This window comes from Mastigoproctus giganteus, chromosome 8, assembly GCF_048544385.1.
Source record: "Mastigoproctus giganteus isolate SK-2022 chromosome 8, ASM4854438v1, whole genome shotgun sequence".
Taxonomy (NCBI): Eukaryota; Metazoa; Arthropoda; class Arachnida; order Uropygi; family Thelyphonidae; genus Mastigoproctus; species Mastigoproctus giganteus.
Window position 1 is genome coordinate 85,284,534 of NC_143582.1, and position 27,121 is coordinate 85,311,654.

The 27,121-nt window shown below is 39.3% G+C and overlaps 1 protein-coding gene across 2 annotated transcripts in view; it reads left to right on the forward strand.

Annotated features, from left to right (window-relative positions):
* Positions 1–27,121, forward strand: part of LOC150081692 (pro-neuregulin-2, membrane-bound isoform-like) — a 226,125-nt gene that overhangs the window by 110,428 nt on the left and 88,576 nt on the right. For both annotated transcript variants that reach the window (XM_090379553.1, XM_090379552.1), the window contains exons 3-4: positions 4,065–4,231; positions 16,191–16,296. In XM_090379553.1, coding sequence (XP_090235679.1) covers positions 4,065–4,231; positions 16,191–16,296 — 273 coding nt within the window. The remainder of the gene's footprint in view (positions 1–4,064; positions 4,232–16,190; positions 16,297–27,121) is intronic.

Below are 27,121 nucleotides of genomic sequence, written 5' to 3' on the forward strand. Positions count from 1 at the left end.
TAGCCTTAGCCAGTCACATTCCGGTCTGCTTCCTATAACACCCATTAACACACTATTTTAAAAACTCACCACATTTTATGCGAGTGCTCTCATTTTATGGATGAATATCAATCATCTTTTAGGCAGCTGATTGAGCCTTAAACAATCAGAATTTATCCGACAATGACCATGCTTCAGCTGTTCTTTACTTCCTTCAAGATCTTTACTTTCTTTATTTGCGCCTCCGTAGCCAGGTGGGCAGGAGCGGCAGTGCTACGCACTGCCGCTCCTGCTTGATTAGACCGGGGTTCGAGCCCGTGACCACCAAATACGGAGGATGCGGTAAGGTCAGGGAATGAACACCGCATATCCTTGGAGCAATATGGCCTTAGTTGCTAATACTCCTAAAAACCAAATAACAACAACTTCCTTTATTACAGTCGCTCTCTTTAATCTATGGCAATATGTTTTTTTTTTTTATACAATGTGCTATCGAAGGGAGCACTAATTTTCTCCATAAAAGGACCACGTGCCCAAACTGTTGTAAGGGGGGGGGGGGTTCCTCAACGCGATATATTATCTGTCATTCTACTTATTACAATTCTCCAGCCATTCAAAACCACTCAAACATTTTAACCTATGGAATGATATTAAATCATTTCGTTCCCAAAATCAGCACAAGAATCTATCACCGCTCAAGAAATCATCTGCAATACTTTCCTGAATTTATAAACTTTCCTAAAGAAATTCAACCTCTACATAAACCCACAAAGTCACAAACATCTTTAAATCACCTCTAGGGAAAGCACTATTAAAATTTAAAATTAATAGACAATTTGATAACATTCCAATTCCAACTGTGGCAACGCATAAATACCAGGTCGTATATGACCCAACCTTCTGTTTTAAATACTACATTGAAACTTCATTCAGAATTTACCAAATCCTTCTATATCAACGAAAGAAGTAATACATGTACGAATACAATTCTCTGCTCTTAAATATTGGTTTGTTATATGAACCTTTTTTATAAAGCAAAATTTCAGTCTGTAAGATCTACTTCTGACACACTACAAATGTGCATTTTTCAATTTTATATTATAATTATTATTATTATTATTATTGGTAATAAGTTTATTTTCATAACCTTCTAGCTTTGAAAATTTTTTTGACTGTGCAGTAGGAGTCAACTGCACAAAACATTCACTGTAAATTGCAATTAACAGTTGGCAATCACTGATTTTCTATATGTCTTAAAAGTTTAACTGACTTTTCTATTTTTGAAGAATTGTAATGGACAATTAAGTTATTCATTTATAATTTAACACGACTCGTAGTTATGCACATCTTTTGTACCATTTTTCCATTTTCTGTTTTATTGAGCTCAGTGGACTAGATCCCTTCTATGTAATATGTTACTTTTGTAATATTAGTGTAACTTATTTAGTGTATTTTAGTTCATTAATAATGTGTACTTTAATTTGAAAACGTATTGTTGCCATTGGAACTTGTATGCTTACTCTCAGTCTTTGGACAAAGACCTGCTTCGGATACGGGTTAGCACGAATGGACCAGAAAACAATTGAATGCGGAAGAAACGCTTCGCATGTTTATATAGCAACTTGCACTTCTCGACATGTCTAAACGGTCTGGGTACGTCTACGCTTGTCAGTCATAAAGAAAGCAATACGCATATTACGTATAAACAAGGAAAAAATTATTTTTTTCTTTTTCTCTGATCAATAGAAGCGAAAAGTAAATATAGTTATCTCCTTATCAATTAATTACTAAGATTATAACTTTATAGCATGCTTAATAAAATTCTATAGTGTTACGTTCTCTAAACTTAGCCGTTCAGTTTAATTACAAATATATAATATTCAAGCGACACCACGTTCACGAATTGGGGTTTTGTCAATGATTTATAGGAATTTTGCTAGCAGGGAAAAGGAGGTGATTATCCCTCTGTATAAGGCAGTGGTCAGGCTACGCCTTGAGTACTGCGTACAGGTCTGGAGGCCTCATTTTAGGAAGGATGTAGATTTACTTGAGCGTGTACAGAGAAGGGCAACAAGATTGGTGAGGGGAATGAAGGGGGATCCTCTTAGCAAGAGAGGCTTAAGTTCTGCAAATTGCAGTGGCTGGAGACTAGGCACCTGCGCGGTGATCTGATTGAGGTGTATAAGGCCTTGAATGGGTTGAGCACGCTCAATTCTGATGGGATCCTTCCACTTGTTCAGATTACGAACCTAAGGGGGCATAAATTCAAATTAAGAAAAGACAGATGTAGATTGGATGTGCGGAAATTTGCCTTTAGCCAGCGGGTGGTTAATTGCTGGAACAAACTTCCATCTGTCGTTGTGGAAGTTGATAGGTTGAATAAGACCTATCAACTTCCACGAATAAGAATAAATTTAAGGAGGAACTGGACAGGCATTTGGAGGGAATGGTGTGTGTTTTTTTTTTTTTTTTTTTTGGCTGGCGCTGCATAAGCTCATACATTTGCTTTCTTGCATCACATGCTACTACTACTACGAGTCTTGCATAACAGTACACGCGAAGAGTGCACGGACGCTCTAAAGCTAACAATACTGCATTAAAACTATATTAAATCTATAAATTTAATTTTTCCCATAAAAAATTGTATGGAAAAGGGAAATAATAATTCCCATATTCTTATTGGTCCATTTTAATTTAATTTGAAATGGCTCGAAAAATATTTTTAAAAGAGCTAAATATAAAATTTCATGAAATATCTCACTGGAATTAGTTGTTATATGTATGCGAACATATACACATAGTGAAGACATAAAATTTTAGAATTAGCACTAAAAGTACAGCTAGAAACATCATGAGTTTTAGAAGCATCAAAATCTGCCCAGACCAGTGTAACGTGACGATTTGTGAGTAACGTAAGAAAAGCTAAGTTCGATATTTGCAACTTTAGGACCTCAAACTGTAAACGATCGTGTGTGTGTGTGCCTGGAATACCCTTGCCTCTGATTTTAAGGGTCCTTCGCACTAACTTTACTCTTTCTATCGGTTGACGCAGTGGAGTTGTCTTTGGGATATTTTGTAATGAGAAATTTTAAATGAATGGAGGGATATGCTACAGGCCAAAACATTGTGAAGAGTATCACGAAATTCCCTACATGAAAGGGACCATCACAGGTGATTTCAATTTTCCTCTTATTGATGCGAGCAAGTTGGAAGGGAAACTCGCAAGAGGGACACAAATTTTATATAACCTAACCGATTGGTATTTGTATCAGCATGTTAGAGAAAATATTAGCGGATCTAGAGCTGATCGTCACCCACAAATCAGATGATATCATACAACTGACAGTACAGGAACAATCAGAAGGAAATGACCAAGCAGTTCTAAATTGGAAGATGAAGAAAGAGGGTGCAATTGTTAAAAGTAAGCCTTCAGGTAAGGGGCCTATGACAGTTTAAGATACTATGGCCTCAATCAACTACGCAGTTAGCACAGCAAGGATGAATACAACTGAACGATGGAATATCTTTAAAGCACTAGTCAAAAAAGACAAGAAGGTATATCACTAAGAAAATATAACAGAACAATTCCCAGGTAGATTTATAGTTTGCCAATTTAAGAAAGCGGTCAAGGATGGCGCGATAAAAGTACTGAATCCTATAACAGCTACAAATTTACCAGTAACTGACCACAAAGAACATTACACCGGCGTAGGCTGATTAATATAAATCAATATGATTAATAAGAGAGAGAAAATCGGGACTTGGAGTTCATATTTGTGAATGCAAAGAATAAAAAAGAAGGGATCGGATCTTTGTGTCACGGGTGTGAGAAACTCTTAGACAACCCGCTGATGGATTGAACAAGTACTGGCACAAAGTTTCTCGAAACAATCGCTTTTCTCGTGCATTTATTGAATTTTTTTTATTTTTATTTAGCGATTAACTTAAGATAATTTTAGTGTACAGTGCATATTAATGAAAGATATAGCCAAAACTCCAGTGTAAATATGTTTATAAAATAAACATTTAGACATATTGGTTCTTAAATATTATCATCTTTAAATGCATCATTTTGTTATTCATAGGAAGTACTCTCGTCTGGTAATTAAGCAAGTCCGTCTTCATGACAATGGGGAATATGAGTGCAGAGTGACCAACGTTGTTCAGCAAGACTCCGTTTCCCGGTCAGCTTTTGTCACAGTAATAAAGAAGGCTATGAAAAAAACACTACCGCCCTCTTCGCCAACCAATTGTAAGTAATATATTTTTTATTTATATTAAACGCCACCGTAGAATAAACTGTGCAAGTCGAAGTAAATAAATATTACGTATTTTTAAAAAATAAATCCTTTCGTTCTTAAGATAGCTCGTAACCTCGATTTAAAGGAGTGAAAAAAAAAGAAGATTCATGATGTTTTTCCTCAGAGTTCTTTTTGGACAGAACTAATTTCTAGCATCACAAATCTAGAGTACAGACCTTGGCAGTGTTTCAGAATCTAAATCTTCTCTCCAGAAATGCAAAATTATGAATGAGTACCTGGTGGACACGCCACTCAAGACATTATCGAATGCGTTAAAAAAATAAATAAAAAAAACGCTGTGGGGGAAATTATTTTCATCCACGGGTGATTTTTCCTAAATTAAGGATATAGTGGTGAAAGAGTTAGGGCAAACATTTCGATAATATAAAGTAAAATCAAGTGAGTAATCAATTACCCATGATATGAATATATCAAAATATACACACAAGTCCTAATGCATTCGTCCATTTCATTTTGTTTTTAAGTAGTATGCTTATAAAATAACAGTCCAGTAATAAAAAGAGCCGTCTAGGATTCTCTTTAATATAGTTCTTTCATTCTTTTACTTAAATAATCTTATTCAAATGTTTAATAGCATCAACTCATTCCTTCATTCCCCACAACGAGGTTACTTTAAAAGACGCAATTGTCTGAATTGTCTATATTTAAGTATTTAGGGTCACACAACAAGTAAAACTTGAACGAACCCGTTACTAGTCTTGAGATAAAGTCCTGAAGTAGTTTTGCTTTACTATTCAGTGGGATGTGAAAAATCATAACCAGCAGGGTAGTGGTTATTATTAAAATGCTTCACGACTTTCGGGTGAAATTTAATAGCTGAAGAATATTCAAACTCTTCACAGTTTGGTTATACCGTTTGATATGGCTGGCTGGTGTTGTGTATTGACAAGAGTTGTCAAAATCAAGTGCCTTGTAAGACAGTCTTACAGTGTAAGTCTTACAAATATATTTCTCTTAGTAAGAATAGTTTGTGGAAGTAGACCGAATGGACAGAAATCATGGGATACATACCTAGTAACAGGTAGGCCCACCTTTCGACCGGATAAGGATAGTCACACAGCGAGGCACTGAGTCCACTAGTTCACGAAAGCGTTCTACAGGCCTTTCTATGCATGCTTGCTGCATCGATGTCCATAATTCCGTTGCATTCCTGGGTGGAGAATCCAAAGCTCGGACGGACACTTTCCACATAGTGTAAAATCAGCGAAATGCTCTTCGAACCATGTTCTAGTCACTACGGCTCTGTGGGGAGGCACATTGTCCTGCTGGAAGAGTCCATTGCGCTGTGGGTGCACGATGACCATGAAGGGATGCAGATGGTTTACAAGGAATGACACATAACCTGAACCGTTCAGAGATGCGTCTAGACGTAGCGAAGGTCCCAACGTGTGCCAGTTCAGCACGCCCCAGACCATTACCGACCATCCACCTGTCTGAACAGTTCCTTGTTGATATGACGGGTGCCTAGTTTCGTGCAGTTTCCGCCAGATACGCACCCTCCCGACCGCTCCAAATAACTGGAAACGGGACTCATCAGACCAGGAGACACGTCTCCAATCATCCAAGGTCCAGTGCCGATGTTCTTTCGCCCAGTTGAGACGTACAGTACTGTCGTGGTTAGCAATGGGACTCTGGTGGATCGGCGGCTCCCATAACCTATTGCGGCTAATGATCTCCTGATGGTCTTGATGGAAACGTTTCTAGCACCTCCCTCGTTGAAGTTGGATGTGATTTGTGCCACTGCCGCTCTCCAGTTGGCTGAAACAATACGAGACAGATGTCGACGGCCACGTTCATCCACGTTGATAGTGTCGAAAGGGGACAGTGCAATTTCTGTACTATCTCCGCGATAGTGACCCATGCGTCGGGCACCCACTATCATTCCTCTTTCAAAGTCGGTTAACTCACGACGTTTATCCATACTGTCATCGAATTACCATCTACGTGAATACAGTGTACCTATATACCTGCCAAGCGGTGGGTTTGTCCACTAGCCAGAGGGTTGGCAGCGTCGCGTTGCCCAGGAACCAGGTATCCCATGAATTCTGTCCTTTCAGTGTAAAGCACTTAAGGAAAAAAGAAAATATCATTACGAAAAAAAATATATATTTCCATTAGTGGGAGTACGCTTGGCGGTAGCGCACTTAAGAAATATTGGTAAACAATGGTATGGTCAGGTGCGGAAGTAGATTAAAATTAAAAGCTTCGGAACAATAGTTTAATCCCTGTATTATACCCCTACTTGAGGAAGCGACACCTAGTGCATTTCGGACAAGGGCGTCGGTATGGAACAGTTCAGACGTATGGTTAGCAGGTGACCTAGAGGTAAAAGATGAAAGAGTTCCGTTGTGTGGGAAAAACAGAACGTAAGGCCACCTTTTGCCCAAATTACATGTCGTGGCTGTTGTGTTAGGGTTTTAGGAGCATCAGCGACTAAGGCCATATTTCTCTGTGTATACTGATTATAAACTGCGTGTGTTCTGAGGTCGATTTTCTGTTTGCTGGACGAAAAACCTGAGTTTCCGAGAAGAAAAACCATGCTACCCTCGCCTTAGACCGACTAATTTAGCCACGTTGTGAAAAAGGCTTAAAAAATTCTTTTCGTCATCGACTGAACTCGAACTCGGGTCTTTTCCACACGGTAATTCATGCCTTGGTATGGATTATTCCACTAGCCGCCTGAGGGAGTCTAGCTACAGATTTACCCATTATTCCATCAGTATATTTGTCAGCTCTATATTGTGATCGGTAGAGAACTGCAGAGCCAAACTAATCTTTCCTACATATACCAAACATTCTCAATTTGATTCAGATCTGAAAAATTGGACGGCCAGGATAGATGGGAATATTCCTCGAACAATTCAGGTACAATTTTTTGCACGGTGTATAGTTGCGTTGTAGTACTGAAAGAATCCAGCGCAAAAAGCATTGAAGAATGAAGTTATTCCGATAAAACAGAAAGATATTCAATGAAGATAGCACGACCTTAGCAAACACCGACAACATTGCCATGAAAATATCGAGTCGCTATCCATGAAAATTTAGTTCGATGATCTTCACTAATACTCACCAGATTTCAATTTGTGTTATTATTTCTTAAGAGCAATAATGTATATATAAATAATTTGGCTTATGTCACTAATAGTCAATTACAAGCAGCGCTAGTTGGTTGTTTTTAGTACATCTAAAAACAATTAACTGTGTTGTTTTTAGATGCGCTAAAAACAACCAACTATGAAAGAGACCTTTTCAAGAATTCCTACAGTCTTCGACCAGATTTAGCTGGGAGAGTATACAACACAAATATTTCAGGGCTAATGACGCTCCTAGGTTAACTAGTGGACACGGGCATGCATATACATTCCAAAATCGGGCCCACATCGCTGCAATGAAACAGTTACAACGAAGTTTGTATATTTAGTTGGCTGCAATGAAGTAACAAAAAAAAATTAATTTATTTTAGTTATAGAAAATTTCCATTTTACGTCATTAAATGCTAATGTGTACACTGCGTATTTTAAGGCGGGCCTTTTTGCTTACTCAGTAGACTTATCCTAAAGTTCAGTCAGCCGAATTTTTTTTTCTCTTTCATTTTCATTTCCCCTATTTTTCCTGAAATAAATTAACGCATTTCATATTCTCATGGGTAGAATGAAATCATGATCCCACTTGCAGAAAGCATTATGAAAGAGCAAAGAGAAGTTCATCCGTGCTATTACTTCAGTATATTAACGACCACTCTGACATGATGCACAAAAACTTCAATGTTAAAAAAAAGCTATAAATTCGCCATTAAATAAACGTAAATCACATAATAAAAATATTTATGTGATAGGCATTTTATATTTTATTTTCAGCAGAATTATATACAGCACGTCACAAGCTCGTGTTATAGAGAAGCACGAACCATGCACGGTACTATGATTTACTCAGCCTACGTGGCTTTCACAGATAATCAAACGTCTATTTTTTTTTAATATGCCTTATTATTTAAATTTGTATTTATATATTCCCTCTGTTTTGCTTTCTATAAAGAGATGAGTTCCCTGCGTAGTTCGATAACAAGATAACATTCTAGGCAGGAACACATCTCTATTAGGGATTACCCTGACTTCTAATATCTCTTGGCATAAGCACTTCACAAATATTGCTTCTTCTGCATCAAAAAGAAAACACAAACAAAAAATGACAGCATAAACTGCGGGTTAGGTTGTTTTCGTAACGAATCACATTATCACTTTTTTGACAGATGAAAAAATATTTACTAATCCTACTCAGACAAATTGAAAATGAGGAAGGCTAAACATACATCACGGTAACCAACAGACAGAAAACAGATCTTGAAGGAGATAAATTCAAAGAGATTAAAAAAATCATTCTCATTCATTTAAAAGCTGTGCAAGCGTATACAGTAAGGTATAAATCAGAAAATGCAAATTATTCCCATCACCAATTGTGCATTTAAAATCGATTATACGAAAACAAAATTATTCGAAATACCCTTGGTCCCAATGTATTTCAGATAGTCGTGATTCTACTGAAAAGTAAATTCTTTAATAAAGTTAATTAAGGTAGAATAAATAAATGTTATGTAAAAGCCAAGGTTATGTAAAAATCAGATAAAGATCAGAACTGTCCAGAGGAATACAGAAATGAAGAGTGTACACGATTAAATGTGCTAGCATAAATTTGAAGATTAATTATAAGATTTATTATTATCATTATTACCACTACTTTTTCCCTAATGGGATTTTTTACACCCTGTGATGGGTGTAAAAAATTCCATTAGGAAAGTACCAAGTGCATTATAATAATAATGCGCTTTGTACCAATAGCCGTCGCGGTACAGTAACTTGGTACCAGTTATTATCATTCATAATAATAATAAATTATTATTACTGGACTAAATATCATATTATCAGTTTGTTTTACCCTGTTACAACCATTGACAAAAGGATGTTTTTACAAACCGAAGTTTGAAATGTTCAGCCTGGACATTTTAACACCTGAAATTATGATTTAATCTGTTGGTATTTTCTAATACTGAAACAAAAAATTAAATAGTCTTGCTGTAAATCGAAGGGGCGGATTCTCAAACAAAGCTGTGCAACACTGTATGGAATAGGTAGTTGCATAAAAAAAAAAAATACAGTACGGTAAACGCACAATTAGTTGTCCGGAGCACCACCCCCAATAAAACTAATTGGTATTGATCGTATGGGTTGTGGCAGCATTAACCAGTAAACCCCACAAGTTAATAAAATCGAAAACGACTGGCACAGAATGGATTCTTACGGTTCCTATCAACATTCCTGCAACTATCAGCGAAACGATTTTCTGGCATGAATTCAGGTATGCCCTCATACCTGAGCTCAAGAAGTCGCAGCTCGTGGTCAACCTTGGATGCATGGAGATAGAAAGAGGACAGAGTAGGAGGAAATATCTCCGAGGAAATGGAAAGGAGAGAAACATTTTATCCCATACCCAGAGCAGGAGAATCAGCAGAGGAGGAGGCGTGGAAGTGGGGAAGATGATAGCGTGTGGGCTTGTCCTTCATGAGTTGCTTAAGTACAAGTAATGCTTAATTACAAGTTTTGTATGCAATAAAGAGTTCTTCTAATTTTATGACATGCACAAAGAACGGTTATCAGCCTAAACCAAATTAAGGAGAAAAACAAACACAACTTCTTTATGTCACCGTTGTGGACGGCATGTTTAGGGACAACTTTGATATTGTTCCCAGCAAACACCAGACATATTTCCAAATTGCCATGCATCGATACAATCAATATCGATGAGCTGTTGCAAAATCAGTTGCCACTCTTATCCCTGTCTCCAGTTGATTTGGCATTGGACAGTAGAAACGATACGCCTTCCAGACGTGATCAATGTAATTTAAGTCGGAAAAACAGGCATGCCGATCCATACGAACGATACCTTCGTCTTCCAACATATTGTTGGCCAGTGTGCTCTATGAAGTTCAGCATTTTTCTATCAGAACGAACTCTTCGCCTGTAGCCCTAGCATAAGGTTTTTTTTTTTTTTTTTTTTTTGTTGTTGTTGTTTGGAGCATTAGCAAATAAGGCCATATTTCTCCGGGGATATACGGTGGTCATTCCCTGACTTTTCCGCATCCTCCGTATTTGGGACTCAACTCCGGTCTAATCAAGAAGCGTGTGCACGCACTGCTGCTCCTGCCCACCTGGCTACGGAGGCGCCCCCTAGCATAAGGATCATGGGTCGCAAAATCTCACTTTATACGTGCTTACACTAAATGGTTTTATTGACTTAAAACATTAAGCAACCCCATTTATAGAGGCCTGACGTAGCCCAGTGGTCAGGAGCGAGAATGCATAACACGCGTTCCTTGAGTGGACCGGGATTCAACCCCGTGACTACTAAATACGATAAATATTTGTATTGACGATTTATTGTAAACTCTACTGACTTGGTTGTCGTGCCGGAGTATAGTATAAACAAACTTTCTTTTTTTTTATTCTTTAATAAGGATTTAAACGTTCCTGGCTTGATTGTCTGGGCTTGAATTCGAACAACAGGTGTTCTCGTACTTTTTCCTTTAAGGGAACCATGACAGAAAAAAAAGCTACTTGAGACTGCTGAAAGACAAAAACCATTCCATTCAGTCTAAAAGCAATTTTCAGCATTTTTGTGTAGGATGAAGCACCAGCACAGTATGCAAACACTGGCTACGAATTATTAGACGAAAACGTTCTCAGATCGATGAATCGGACCCAGGAACTTGTCGACGGAGACGGAGGGTCTCCACTGAATGGCCACCGTATTCTCGGCTTAAGCGCCCTGTGATTAATTTTTGTGAGGATTCTAAAAGGATAAATTATTTGGTAATAAGCACAAGTCTCTGGTGAAGCTTGAACAGTTAGTGAATTCTAAACCGTTTCTGATTAAGTGTGTGTCCGTGCCCAAAAGACTACAGTTATGACTCAATTTTTCGACTTTTTAAGTTTATGTATGCACTTTCTATTGAGCTAACATCAATTAAAATAGTGTTGTTATTTACAGTCAGACATGTTTCGTTATTTAAGGACAATCCTTTACTTGTCTCTATCTTTATATATGTAGCTCCCAACGGAACTACACAGTTCCTGGAATAAAACACACACAGTCCAGTCAAAATATCATGGTCACCTACCTAATGGTTGGTGTATCCTCCACTTACCGCCAGTAAGAGAAGAACAGACCCACTATACCGCCGCCACACGGCAAGGCATGTATTCCATAATGCCGCTGTTGCATGTGGTATGCTGTACCATTTCGCCAAGATTATATCCCATATATAGGCGATAGTCGTAGTGAAGGAGCCAAACGCCGATTCTGTCGATCCACGTAATCCCAGAGATGTTCTATGAGAATTCATATCTGGCGAATTTCGCAGCCAAGATAGCAACTGGAAGTCATTTTCGTTTTCGGCGAACCTCTCTGGAACAATACCAGCGAAATGATAGAGCACATTAAACTGATGGAACGGAACACGCCCATGTCACCAGCGAAGATGGTCACAAGTTCACAACGAACAGGCGGACATGATCAGCCAAAATGGATAAGTAGTTTTTAGCCTTCAGAGTGCGCTACAGGAATATGAAGGTTTGTTGAAAGGTTTTAGGAACATCAGCGCTGTATATATATTATATCTGTAAATTGCCTGTGTTCTGTGGTCGATTTTCTGTTTGCTGGATGAACACATCGAGTGTTCGGGAGAAAACCATGCTATCCTCGCCTGAGACCAACTAACTCAGCCACATTGTAAAAAAAAAAAAAAAAAAAAAAAAAGCCCGCAAATTTCCTCGTCATTGACGGGATTCGAACTTGGATCTTTTCCAACTGGTGTGGGGGGGACGGGGATTCTACAAACTGTGCTACCCACGAAGGTGAATAATGAGGGCTGCAAGAAAAACATCCCCCATACAATAACACTGCCGCCATATGCCTGTTTATGTTAACCAAGGCCATCGAACTAATTGCTCTTCTACATCTACTGTCCACACAGAATTACAGGAAACGTGTTTCATTGGAAGAGGCAACTTTGTTCCGGTCGTCAATGGTCCAATGTCGCCATTCATTTGCAAACTCTAGGCGTCGTTGGTCGATGTGTGGCCGTAAGAACGGGTACCCTGACTGGACGCCTACACCGGTTGCCGATACTGCAGAGGACAGTGATCTTGAAAACACCACTCGACTTCCTGGCTAAAAGCCCATGGTCACTTTTATGAGGCCTCAAAAATAGGGAATATTTGAAGACCAGAGAACACAAGCAATTCATTGACATATTACAAAAGACACATGAGTTAGGTACTCGGATAGCCCTAAAGCAACAGCTTTTTTTTTTTTTTTTCAATAAACGTATGTAATATAAAACAATGTTCTTGGGAGGAAGGAGAAATTAGCTCCTAAGCTCCTCACCGCGAGTGCCAACTCCCCCAAACTTATCACTTTAGTGATTTGTTACTTGATAGTCATGCCTTCAATTAGGAGCAAGAAACCCACTAAATATCTGAACTTTACCTCTCATCTATGGTTACTTCTAAGGTATTTTTAAAAAATTTCATTCTGAATTTATAACCCGAAATATTCTGTAGCATTTCGTATTACTCATCTGCTATACTGATGCAACTGTATGCAGTCGCGCTCAATTAATTACTTACAGTGCCTGAAACCCCTCGTGAATAGTACATTGGATAAAATCACTTGCTGTCCTCTTCTCACATGGTGAAAGAGGTCTCAGTTAGAATGCTGTCAATGACGCTAGGAAATTAAGGGATTTTTTTTCACAACGTGGCTAACTTAGTCTTGAGTAAGGGTTGCTCGGTTCCTCCCCCAACGGAAACTGGATCTTTTTGTCCAGCAAAAACAGACAAATCAATCACGGAATACACAAAATATACAGACACGATATAGCCTTTTCTTTGGCGCTTAACAAACTAACCTGATGAAAATCTTATTAGGAACATAGAGGTTTCAGAAAATGTAAAAATATGTAAATCGAGGGGTCATGTGGTATGCAACTTATGTATGCATGAAAAGACTATAAAGTCGCGGAACTGAAGTAACGGAGAAAATAATCATACCACTTTGTAAATATGAAGATTTACAAAGGAGCATGATTATCACTGCGCTTTTAGCAGATGCTACAGAACAGAAACAGCTGCACTCGTCGAATGTTCAAAGACCAGTGTCATTCGACTTGTCCACAAATGGAAAAAACGCCCAGAAAATATTCCTGAGCAGACGCAACTGCTGCGGAAAGTTAAGGTGATAATCCGCTCCAGATGTCGAGTTGCTCGACATCTAGAGATTATTATCAGCTATAGTCGTCACCAAATGACTCTGCATTTAATGCGGGTAAATTACAAGGCATCAGTACCCACACCATGCGAGAAATCTTACAAGCAATGCAATATAAGATTAGGGAGATCTTCATGAAAGCCACTGTTCTCAACCTTCTGAAAATAATCTGGAAATTACGGCTACATTAATGCAAGGTACGCAAAGCATGGATGTATTGCTTTCAGCACTGATGGAAGGGTGCATATATGGAGAAACCCATATGAGAATTTAAACATAACTTTTTGAATTTGTCAGTACATAGTGGGATGGTTTCGCCGTACTGAGTAGCATGGAACGAGCACAGGGAAGACCATGGGTTGCAGAATCACATCTCTATACCTGCATGCTGCCACAGTTCCGTTCTTCATGGTAAAGAACAACCAGAGACTAATTCAACCCTTTACCGGCACGCTACCTCCACCGAACTGACTGTTTCTGTCACGCAAGTTTGTTTCGAGATCTTTTTAAACACCATAATAGGACCAGGCCAGAATTCAACTGTAGGCTGTACCTGGACTCATCTGTGTAGAACATATGGTGCTGTTCCACGTCAGTGCAATTAACATAGTCGAGTGCCTACAATTTTCTGGCCTTCCTATGCGGGCACTCTATGGAAAGCACGTCATAGGAGTTTTTCATGAAGTCCATGTCTGTGCAGTTGATTTCTGAGGGTTTGGCTTGACACCTGTTTCTCTGTCGCTGCTACAAAGTGTCCGCTTACGAGCATCGAGAGAGACAGAGAGCGAGCGCCAGAACCTTGACACTGTTGACGATTTACAACACTGACCTGAACGTCTACGAACGGTGTGGGATTATTATTTTATTTTTTTTTTTTTTTGGAATCGATTTTAAAAACTGTTAATGCACTTTGTGACACACGACGCAGTAACACAACTATCACGCCTTCATTATATAGAATTTCCCAATAACTTCAAGAGAGACTCCGACAAACCCATCTGAGATAACATTTCGGATGCTTCGCTACGATAAGCGAAAGGTGTGTTTTTGCAGCTGGTTCACAAATGAGAACTTCTCATTCTGTGACATATTCGATTATTTCACGGCGCGGTCGCCCACCTCAATTTGCATGTTTGTTCTCTATCTGTAATTTACATATGTATTGTCATAATAGATATTGACATGGTAGATTTCCAACAGCTCGTCGATGATCGCTCAACTAGTTTGACAAGTGTATTTTATCTGAAGAGTGTGTGTTCACATGCCAGTATGTTATGCGAGCTGGAAAACTCAGAATAACTCTGTACGGGGGAACCCTTCTGCCTCCATCTGAGATCTATTAACGATAACCGCAATGGAGTTATAAAGCTCCTCCAGTGGTCGACGGGAATCGAATCGAATCGAATGGAGACGTTCAATAGACTATAGTTTGTATTGTACTGACTAGGCTACCACGAAGATGGCAATGAGTACAGACAAACATTTTTTAAGTTAGGGTTTCCTAAACCACAGTTCATACACCTTTCGTATATCGGATCTGTAATTTTTGAATTTTATCTGGTTGATTTGCTTGTCTAACCAAACAAAAAACCCGTTTTCCAGGAGAAAAGAAATCATACTACTCTAGCCCGATATCACCTAATTTCATAAGGGAAAAATATCGATGGCCTTTCTGAGCAGTTCTTCACGTTTGTCAATAACACTAATTTTAAAACTGATTTTAAAAGCACATATGCTATCCACCGTGCTTCTCACAGTGAGTACACATAATGGCCCTCTTGCCAATTATCGAGGGACCGTCTCTTTTTAAAAGCAGTTACGTAACTCACTCCGTAATCTCATGGCATCTTAAAACCACTGTGAATCTAAAGTTCACGTATTCCATCTATCGGTTCGCACCAGGCGGACCATCCTGCGTTCACCACGACCGACTGCTAATAGCAGGTGGGCGCTTGCCATTAGCCCAAAACTGCGAACAGTCCACAAGATTCGCAGTTTCTGTAATACTCAACCAGCCTGACAATCATCCCTTTTCGAAGCCTGGCAGATCACGTCCCTTGCCCATGTCGATCAAGTATTTCTTATGGACAGCATGCCACGCAGTTATGGACAACTTGCAGCAGTATCGCATTTACCGTTTGCCACTGTGACAAGTATGCCACGATGCAAGCAAGGAGGAACGGCCGATTGTTAAAACATGGGGGGTATTTTGACTGGATAGTAGGTGTACGTTTGTGTGTGTGTATACACACTAATTCGATCATTGCTAATATTATTAAATACATTAATAAAAATTCGTTTCTTCCACATTAGTGGTTGGAATTATTTTATTTAAAATCTAATATTTTTATATACACAAACACAAACACTGTATTATCTAGATCCTAGAGCAACAAAGTATTTAATATTTCTATTCTATAACTTTTCTCTTCACATTACACTAGTATAATTGCTTTGAACCTCCAGATACTGAATTTAAATAAATGCGTGTATTAAGCCATTTAATATTTTTTCTTAGGATAAGACTTTTTTCGTACTTTATAACAATGCTATACGAATTAATTTCAGCAACCTCCTTATGGCCACTGGAAGGCCTTCCATGTCCGAAGCCAGACTTTTGTCTCAATGGCGGATCCTGTATTTATTACGCTAGTCTTCAGGAATATGCTTGTCGGTAAGTAAAATCCTGTACACATGATATATAATTATTTTTTTATAATGAGCTGTTATATTTGACATGCTGTTAGTTGACATGGAATTCATCAGCTTAAAACTAGAATGAACATCAATTAATTAAATATTAATACTTTCCCCGTGCTTGAATTTTAGTTCAGTTTTTTTATTATTATTATTAAAATCAGTTTATTTCCCAAGAAACCTTGGGTCACCCCGGGACGGCTCTGTGCCAGAAGGGTGTGAATACAGACTAAGGTGCGAGGAACACAATGTACAATAAACAAGGGTACATTCGTGCTCGACCCGAGACTTTTACAGGGTTAAATAAACAATGTACAAAATATACAGTAATATACATGATTACATGAAAACAAAGTCTTTGCCATATACAAATAGGCAAGTTAAAAAAAAAAAAAGTCTGTCCAGGAGCAGGGGAGTATTATAGGTTCATAATCTGGTAACAGTTCTTGAGGATTTCCTTCCTGTAGGGCTTGTCTTCACAGAACCTATCAGGGTGGATCCTAAATTTATTGAAGATCCGAAGACAATTGGCTGGAAACAGGTTCCTCAGGGAATCAATGTTTGACAGAGTAAGACAGTTTATTGGCGAAACTACAGAAGTAAAATCCCAGAACCGAATTGTATTTCCATGGGCTGTATTAAAATTCAGTTAAGTGAGAAAATCAGTTTTTATGCTTTAAGAAATGCACAATATTCGCTTCGAACCAACACACTATAACACATTAAATTTCGAAATAAAATAAAACGTATAATCACTAAAGCAACTAACCTGACAAGAAATGGAACATAGCAAAGGAAATAACCCGATAATTCACTGCCAATTGCCAAAATTTAGGTAATGTAATTATATTAAAAGAATTTTTTTCTGTGAAAACTTAAACCCAGTTCATTAAAAAAAAAAAATTTGTTCTTATATATTTTAAAAAGTTTAAGCTAATGTTATAAGTATAAAGTTATAGAATTCTTGTAGTACCGTGATATCAGGTATTATTAGTGATAAGATTAAATATGAAAATAGCGAACTTTAAGCATTTCGCTAATTTTATATTTAGGCTAATGTTATATTAAAAATTCACACTTTTTAACGAGGGTGTACACTGAGAAGACAGAATTCATGGGTTACCTGGTTCCTGGGCAAAACGACGCTGTCACCCTCTCGCTGATGGATGAACACATCGCTTCGCAAGTATATAAGTACAATGCACCACTGCATTCACGTAGACGGTAATTCGATGTCAGTATGGATAAACGTCGTCAGTTAACCGACTTTGAAAGAGGGATGATAGTATGTGCCAGACGCATTGGTTACTCTATCACGGAGATGGTACAGAAATTGCACTATCCCTGTTTGACAGTATCAAGAGTGTATCGGGAATATGCCATTTCCGGAATAACATCTCATCGTGGACAGCGTTGTGGGCGGAGAAAGGTGGTAGATGAACGTGGCCTTCGATGTCTGACTCGCATTGTTTCGGCCAACCGGAGAGCGACAGTGGCGCAAATCACCGCCGACTTCAACGAGGTGGGTTCCAGAAACGTCTCTACCAAGACCATCAGGCGATCATTAACCGCAACAGGTTATGGGAGCCGCCGACCCACCAGATTCCCATTGCTAACACCACGACACATGACTCTACGCCTCAACTGGGCGAAAGAACATCGGCATCGAACCTTCGATGATTGGAAACTGGTCTCCTGGTCCGATGAGTCCCGTGTTCAGTTATTTCGAGCGGACGGGAGAGTGTGTAGCTGGCAGAAACCTCACGAAGCTATGCACCGGTCATGTCACGTTGGGACCTCTGGTACGTCTAGACGCATCTCTGAACGGTTCAGGTTACGTGTCCATCCTTACAGACCATCTGCATCCCTTCATGATCATCGTGCACCCACAGGGCAATGGACTCTTTCAGCAGGACAATGCGCCTCCCACAGAACCGTGGTGACTAGAACACGGTTCGAAGAGCATTCCGCAGATTTTACCACTATGGAATGGCCTCCCCGTTCACCGGACCTGAACCATGTGGAGCATCTTTGGGATGCTGTGGAAAAGTCTGTTCGAGCTTTGTATCCTCCACCCAAGAATTCGACGGAATTATGCAGTGAACTGGTGAAGTCAGTGCCCCGCCGTGTGAATGCCCTTATCCGGCGAAAGGTGGGCCTACCCGTTACTAGGTAGGTATCACATGATTTCTGTCCACTCTGTTTATTACCTTGAAATGTTAACAACGTTCCTTTATTAATTTATTCTCTTAATGTTTACAGCTCCTTTTTCAGAGATCTTTAAACAGATATTTTACTCTAATGTACAATATGCTCCGGGAAAGGGACATAGGTGCAGCCTAGTTAAGTTCCTCTAATTTCAACATCCGTAGATTAAGAACAAGATTTTTCACCACCTCCACCCCTCTGGGAGCATGTATATGTGCAGCCCCATTTGTGTCCCAAGAAAGTACTAAACTGATCACTTTTCTATAATGACGGATTACTTAAAATTCGAAGAAATCCACTAGGTAACATTGGACTGCTCGTTGACAAATTAAGTTTAGTGGGCTGTCACATAAAGCAAACGCACAGTAGTGTAAAAATACAGAGAACTCAAATACTTTCAATTTAACGCTGCAAAAAAATTTAATAAAAACGAAATCACCAAAAGATCTGCAATTAAATATATAAATATTTAATTGCAGATCCTTTTGTACTGCAGTTGATGTGTAATACCAATTCTCTATCTCACACATAGATAAAAATAAAAAATAATTAAAAAAACCACGATGCAACTTTTACCCTTAAACTTGAGAGGGTCGCAAATTTTCTTAATCAAAGAACGAACTGAAGTTTTTCGGAAGACTATAGAGATTTTCTCCATTAAAACTTAATCTTCTTTGTAATGCTTTTAATCGAATGCAGCGATGGTTTCGACAACTCAAAAACAGTTGACCAAATACACGGTGTTTTAAAAGTCATCGAACGCAAACAGTTGCCCACTCAACGGAATCGTATAATTTAGCTTATAGTGTTCTACAAGATCACAAAGCATTATAAGCTATACTGGAAGTGCCAGCGATGCTGGATTACACACGCTCAAACCCGACAACATTGCGTTTTCGACACAGTGATGTATGCTCTAACATTTGTCGGGAATAACTCCATGACACTGTCCTTCGCTGTTTCAACTGAGTATGGTTTGGTTACAAATGCCGCTCTTCAAAATATTCAAGGGGGGGAGGGTATGGGGATCAGGAGATCAAAGGTTTGGCGAGTGGGGTCCAGAATCCCTTAAAAGAGAGATTTCGCTGTGTGTCTACATGTCCTAACGGCATTCGACATTTTAGTTTGTCTGTTACACAGCCAGTCCAGGCTGTGTAACACCAGAGGTTTCCCCCATCTCCGCGTAGTTTACTTTGTGGGTGAACCAGTTGACTGGAAAAGCCAGAGATTCAAAAGTGTATGGACTTTGTATATGTGTGATGCCTTGTACATATACAAAGTCCATACACTTTTGAATCTCTGGCTTTTCCAGTCAACTGGTTCACCCACAATGTAAACTACGCGGAGATGGGGGAAACCCCTGGTGCCGCTTGACTCTAAACACACTTTACACAGCCAGTCCAAAAGTGCACCCTTTCACCATGGAAGAGATCAGCAATGCAGCAGACCTAGTAAAGTGAAATAGATACCCTGGACCGGACCTTCTGGAACCCGAAATTATCAAAAAAACGGTAGAGTACGCTCCGAACTTACTATTAAACTTATATAACCTCTGTCTCAGAGAAGGTACCTTCCCGACTTCCTGGAAGATGACGAACGTTAAACTCATCCTAAAGAATCCAACAAAGCCACCACACCTTCCGGACTCCTACCGGCCCATTGCACTTTTGACAATTATCAGTAAGCTATTTGAACGACTACTCTACACACGATTCCAACATTACTATGATGAGGCAGGCCTGGCCTCAGCAAACCAATTCGGCTTCAGGCGGGGAACCTCCGCCGTGGATCCCTTAACTCACCTCCTGACCAGGGTAAACTAGGTAATACAAAGTACTTCCTAGTGATAGCCGTAGACTTCGCTGGGGGCGTTCGACTCACTTTGGTGGCCGAGCGTCCTGGCGAGGCTGCGCGAAGCCAACATGCCGGAAAACCTCTATAACAGCATCAAAAGTTACCTAAGCAACAGAACCATCAAAGTCACCGCCCCTTATGGCACACTCTCCAGGCATGTCCATCGAGGCTGCTCTCAAGGTTCGATCCTTGGCCCACTACTGTGGAATATTGTCTTGGACACCTTTCTTAACATCGATCTCCATGAAGTACAATCTCAGGCATTTGCGGACGATCTCATTCTGCCGATACAGGCAAACTCAAGAGCCGCGTTAGAGGTCCTCGCAAATCGGGCCTTGACCACTCTCCAAGATTGACTTGGCGCATTATAGCCTCAGATGCTAATGCGGCATAAAACCCTAAAACAAACAAACAAACAAAACTCTCCAAGAATGGGCAAACCGAAATCAACTCCAAATATCCCCCAGAAAAACAAACTCCATCCTACTAAAGGGACGCCTTGATCTTAGGCGGCCTCCGCAAATAAAAATTGGGCAGGAAACAATCAAATTCTCCAACCAACTGAAAAATAGCTAGGCGTGATATTGGACCAAAACCTGTCATTTCAGGACCATCTGAAAAAATAAGACGCTACGCAGCCATGGTTGCCAGGGTCACGCGTAAAGAATGGGGTTTGAAAAAGCGAGTCCTCCAACTGTTCTACAAAACGACCTACGCATCCGGCGCATAGTTTCAAAAAACTACAACAGCAGTAAACAGACGTATCACAGACCAAATTCACAGATCCATCCTCCTAACCATCACTCGCGCTTGCCGCACGGTGAGCACCCATGCTCTGCAAGTGCTCGCCGGCACTCTCCCGCTGGATTTAGGTACAAAGGTACCCCACAGACTTTTCTGGGGTTCACTATTGACCTAACCAGCAACAGAAATGTGGAAAAGAAGAGGATACAAACTCACCTGCAGCAGGCATGGCAGGAAAGGTGGAGCAACACTCAAAAGGGAGAAATCACAAAGAAGTTTCAATCCAGTATTGAACAAAACTATCCAACCTTCCCCAGCTGGTTCTCCCCAGGTCTACAAGTAACGTACCTCTTAACTGGACACGGAGCGATTAATGCCAAACTGTCTCTACTTGGGATCCAGGATGATCCAACTTGCACTTGCTGGGGGCTGGAGAGCTGGCAGCACCTCATATATGACTGCAGGCTCTATGAAGACCTACGTGGTGTTTTACTCACCAGAATCCACTACTTACCACAGGGATAAGAATATCACCTCCTAGACACGAAGGAGGAGTATCAAGCCTTCTCGGATTAAGCATAGGCACTGTTCGCGAGGAGGAGAAACCAAATGTCCGCAGCTCACAATCCACTACCATTAAAACCAAAGAACATCTGTTCTTCAGTTCGCTTGGACTGGGGCACCAGAAATGAGCCACCCCCAAGAATTAGAAAACTCAGGAAACAAACTATACCAAAGTAGACTGACATGGACGGGACCCATGTCCCATGAAAGACAAATGGAAATGACTACCAAACTTAGACACCCCACCAGCTGGGTCTATGTGAACAAGATACACTCCTGAGAACTGGAAGGCTTAGGAAATAAACTACACTAAGGTAAAGGACTAACATGGAAGGGATCCAGGTCCCAAGGATGACAACTCGGACATGACAACAGATTGGACACCACCAAGAGGGTCATTGTATAGTTTTCCTGCAGCCGCTTGTTGGCGATCGCACCGGGCTCCCTTGCCTGGTGCCTTTCCACCCCCCTGCGCCGGTGGTGGGACGTCCCCCCGGCTCCCCCTACTTTCTCCTGGTGAGGCATGGGACCGCCCCACTGACTTCTAGGGTTGCCTACACTATCATCTCCATATTTCTACTTTAACTCCTTCCCAGCCTTCAGTCTCCCACCCACTCTATATTTATGCCAGCGAATGCCCCACACACACAAAAACTTACGTATGTCAAAATTCGTTCGCCCATTTTTTCGGCCTTTATTATGCAAGCATTATCCCCCTCACCTCACCTCACCTCACCTAACCTAACGATCATCAAAACCGACGATGATGGATATATGTGTCGGATATATATGGATCTGTCTGTCTGTACGTACGTGCATATAAACTATAACTACTGGGTTCCTGGTCTGCCCCCACGGAGCAAAGGTGGGGTCTAGCGTTGGACCTCAGCAGGGGTCTAGCGGTAAGTGTAATATCCATACACTTTTAAACCTCTGGCATTTCCAGCGAACTGGTACACCCACAATGAAAGCAACGCGGAGATGAGGGAAACCCCTGGTGCCGTCTGACTCTAAATACACCTTACACAGCAAGTCGCATGGATTTTCTTAATCAACATTAATTCGGCGGACTCGCCTAATAACTCGTGTGTCGCGAAATATCGTTTATACTGCTGCATAATTTTTGCAAAGAAATTGGGTTTGAAATATCGATTCACATTAAAGCATTTCTGTCATGATTTGCTCAGCGAATGGCGTTATTTCGTGAGTGATTTTCCTTGAGCATGATGCGTGTTGCCTCGTTATGCTTCCTACCTGCACACATCAATCAAGTTATGTTGTTCCCGCAAGTGTAACCAGAAATAAATGAAACCCTACTATGAGTTTGTTTTTTCTTATTTTTAAAATCTCTAAAATATAACAAATTTATTATTTTTTATTAACTACTTCAATTAATAAGTCTTTTGATGACTTATTAAAGCCGAATAATATGATCAAGGGTCTATTAAAAATTTTAGAGTATAACAGAAATAAATTTATTTCAATTATAAAAAAAATCCACTTAAGTTTATGGAACTTTGGAACGTAGGTTAACTTTGTATAATACGATGATTCTCTAATATAACTTTGAGTTTATCTAAATAGATTTTCCCCGATAGACAATACTTTTCTGTTTCTATGTCTGATGGTTTTAGCTGTCACTGGTGCGAACCCCAAAGCAGTCTCGTTACCTCGTGCGAACGATTTTAATATGTGAACTTACCCTCACCAGGATTATATACATACACTTAACCGTTGTAGCCTAATTTTGTATGGTACGAGAACTGCCTTTTCACTAAAGAAGAAAGGCCTGCAAACTTCGGAGATGTCATGCACCTTCCGGATAGTTGTTAAGCCTCTGGCTCCCTGAGTGTTAACTTTTTCGCTAGAAGGAAAAGTTTATAATTAATATTATATTAGGGGGCTATTCTACGTAAAATGTAGAGGTATACGGAGTAAGTAAAATCTTTTCTACGTAAAAGACAGACCTGTCGAAACGCACTGGTCAATATCAATCAGGAAATGAACTATGTAATTATTTACCTGTGCATTTGTAGTGCGCGGCGTTTTCGAGGTCGAATAAAAATCATCGTAAAACTCCAGAACTGAGTATACCCTCCAACATGGCGGCAAAATAGTGGGAAAGCAGTGACTGACAAGTTGTAATTCCCATATTTCGACAAACGGATAGGAACAAGGCAGTGATTGGCAAATGCCACTGCTTTCCCCGCCAACTATCCTCTTAGATTGATATGCCTAGAGTGTTTTTCCCCACATATGCCGCTGTTTTTAAATCAGGAACTCGTTTTCCCATTTTAAAACAGTGGGATGGAAGGATAAACACCCTACCTAAGCTAAGCCCCCCCTCCTCGACGACACAAAACAATCAGAAAAGGGAGGTGCCTCCTTCACTTGTCAATTATCGCAGCCTTCCTCGCTTTCATCGAAGTACCTGTCGGTGTATACTATACTGGACTTCAGCCAATATCACTATGTAATCACTAGAAGCAAAACTTTTTTTTTTTAACGTATAGATAGATATTATTTTTACGTTCTGTTATCGTCTTGTATATGGTTCATATTATTGTGTATATATATCCAAAGTAACACACAGTCAATACAATGCGTTCTACCATTATACAGAACAAATAAATTAAAATTATGTTCTTGTCCAAGAACAGATACCTCAATTATCTGGGTTATTTTCATCCGGAGAACTGAATCGTGTGTGTGTGTTTGCCATTTTCAATCCACTCCTACATGTCAATACAATTTTTTTTCCTTTTTCATCATCCGTGATTGCTTATAACGCCTGTAATTTCTAGAGTCTCACACTAAAGTAGCACTTTCCAGATTTTTTACAACAGTTCTCTGGTGTGCACAAAAACAACCGATGAATAATAGTGGGTCATATTGTACACTTGATTTCCTTTCGTATGAAAAATAAAATTTTGGCTTAAAAATAAAGGCGTTTTTTTTTTTTTTTTTTTTTTTATAATGTTTGTTGTTGTAAGGTTTCTTTATCATTACCTTGTATGTATAAATATACTTATTTATTCTTTATATTCAACATGAATTAAATGAATTAATATTTCTATGCTGAAAATGTCGAATTACTTAACTGATAATTTTTTATCCCTATTTAAAAAATCAATATGCCTCCACAGAAGAGTAAAAGAAAAATATATTTAAATAAATGTTAGAAGCTAAGCGGAACTGTTTTAATCGTTTCAGATGTAAGGGAAAAAAATTTGATATTTTCAGAAAGGATTTTTTTTTAACTATTTTGAGAGAGAGTCGGCAACCAGCCATAAGTGAATCACTGATCAATAATATCATGCTTATCTGATCTTAAATATATATTCCATTATGTTGTCTATGTTCTGTGCATACAATATGTACAGACAGTAGATTATCCGACACTACTTTTCGCCATTACGCGCCAGTTCATTTTTCATAAGAAGATCGCATAAACAAAGGTCCTTGCCCAAGAGCTAACTACTACATACATCAATTATCTGGGTTATCTTCACTCAAATAACCGAGAAAATTAAGTAGACTGATTACATCTTACGTAGATTATCTCCTTATAATTACTGAGATTAAATCTTTATATTATAAAGTTACTAAGATGATAACTTTATAGAATACTTAATAAAACTCTCCAGTTTTAAGTTCTCTAAACTTAGCCGTTTCAGTTAAATTACAACTGTACTCTCTGTGCGTGTAAAAAATTTGTATTCACCCTGAAGTAGATGTGATAGAAAGATATGTTTGGTTTCGATCTGATAAGTCTGTTTTGTTTTTTTCTTTAGCGCTGAATGAAGTGAAGTCAATTGATAAAGTCGAATACAGATCAGTGATACGGTTTCTCTTTCTGCAAGGGTAGACATCCAAAACAATCCACGAAAAAATAATCCGTGTGGAAAAGACTGCCCAGGTTACAGTGTTGTTGCACACTGCTATAAACAATTGAAATGTGGAAGAACCTCAGTGCATGATGAAGAAATTCTAGGACTTGCAACAACTGCTGTAACAGACGGGAGTATTGCAAAAATTGGGGCATTAATCCTGGAGAATCGTCGAACTAGCTGCAGAGCTCCAAATTAGTGTAGTCTGCTGGAGAACATCATCGACAGTGGCATATGTCGATGATGATTCTATGAGTAAAATGTCTGCTAGGTGGTTCCTAGACTCTGACCCCATTACCAGAAGAAGGAAAGGGCACAATGTGCATAGTAAATGTTGTCCGTGTGACAGGAAAAGCCAGAGGAGTTTTTTCACGGCTAGTCACTATAGATTTTATTGCATTGGGCAATAAAACAAAGAACTTAGATCCATCACTATGATCCAGAAATTAAACGTATGTCAAAACAATGGAAGCATGTAGAATTACCACCCCCCAAAAAGGTAAAATTACAACCAAGTGCTGGCAAAGCGATGCTGTCAGTTTTTTTTTGGGATCCGTATGGTATAATACTAACTTATTCCGTTCAAAAGGGCTATACTGTGAAGGCGAAGTATTATTCCAACCTCTTCCTAAACTACGCGCTGCTATAAAAGAAAAAGGGGGAAAGTTGTCAAAAGATGTGCGTCCTCTCCTCGATAATGCCCCTGCGCATTTCTCGCATGCTGCAGTAAGAGGCCCGCGAATGTGGTTTTGAAATACTGCCGTACCGCATCCTGCTTATTTCTCCAACCTTACAACCTTCGCATTTCTTCCTCTTGCCTGCCCTGAAGTCCTTTCTTCGTGGAGAACACTTTGCTGCTGATGAAGTGATTTCTACCTGCAGAAGTGTATTGAGAGGGGGAAAAATGTGTCATTTTGTCTGATGATTATGTTGAAAAATGTAATACATTGTTTGTTTCAACCTTCTATCACAACTAGTTCTGAGTGAACATAAATCATTTTTGAACCGCCCACCCTGGTACATATCTATTTACAAACGATATTTGCGAATGTTACATGACAGTACATGCGAAGCGTGCACGGACTGTCTGAAGCTAACAATATCGCATTAAAACTACACTTAATCTACGAATATCTTTTATATTACAGAGTATGGAAAAAAGAAATAATTGCCAGATATAATTTGCCCTATTTTAATGAAATTTTAAATAACTCGACAAATATTTTTAAAAGGCCCAAATATAAAATTTCATAAAAATCCGTTTGCTAAATCGAGTTGTTACTCACGGACGGACATGGTGAAGATAATAGGAGTGTGTATATATATATATAAACGCGCCTAAAAAACAAATTATGAAGAGAGTACCATGCACCAAAGCCACGTCAGATTATGTTGTACAGTAAAGAAACTCGCATTGAAAAAATATAGTAGAGTTAATACACCCGTACTGCAAAAATAAAAAAATCAACAATGATCATTAATTTTTTTTCTGTACTTTTTTCCTTCTTTACATTTAATAGGCCCAAAGTTATTGAGGTAAGT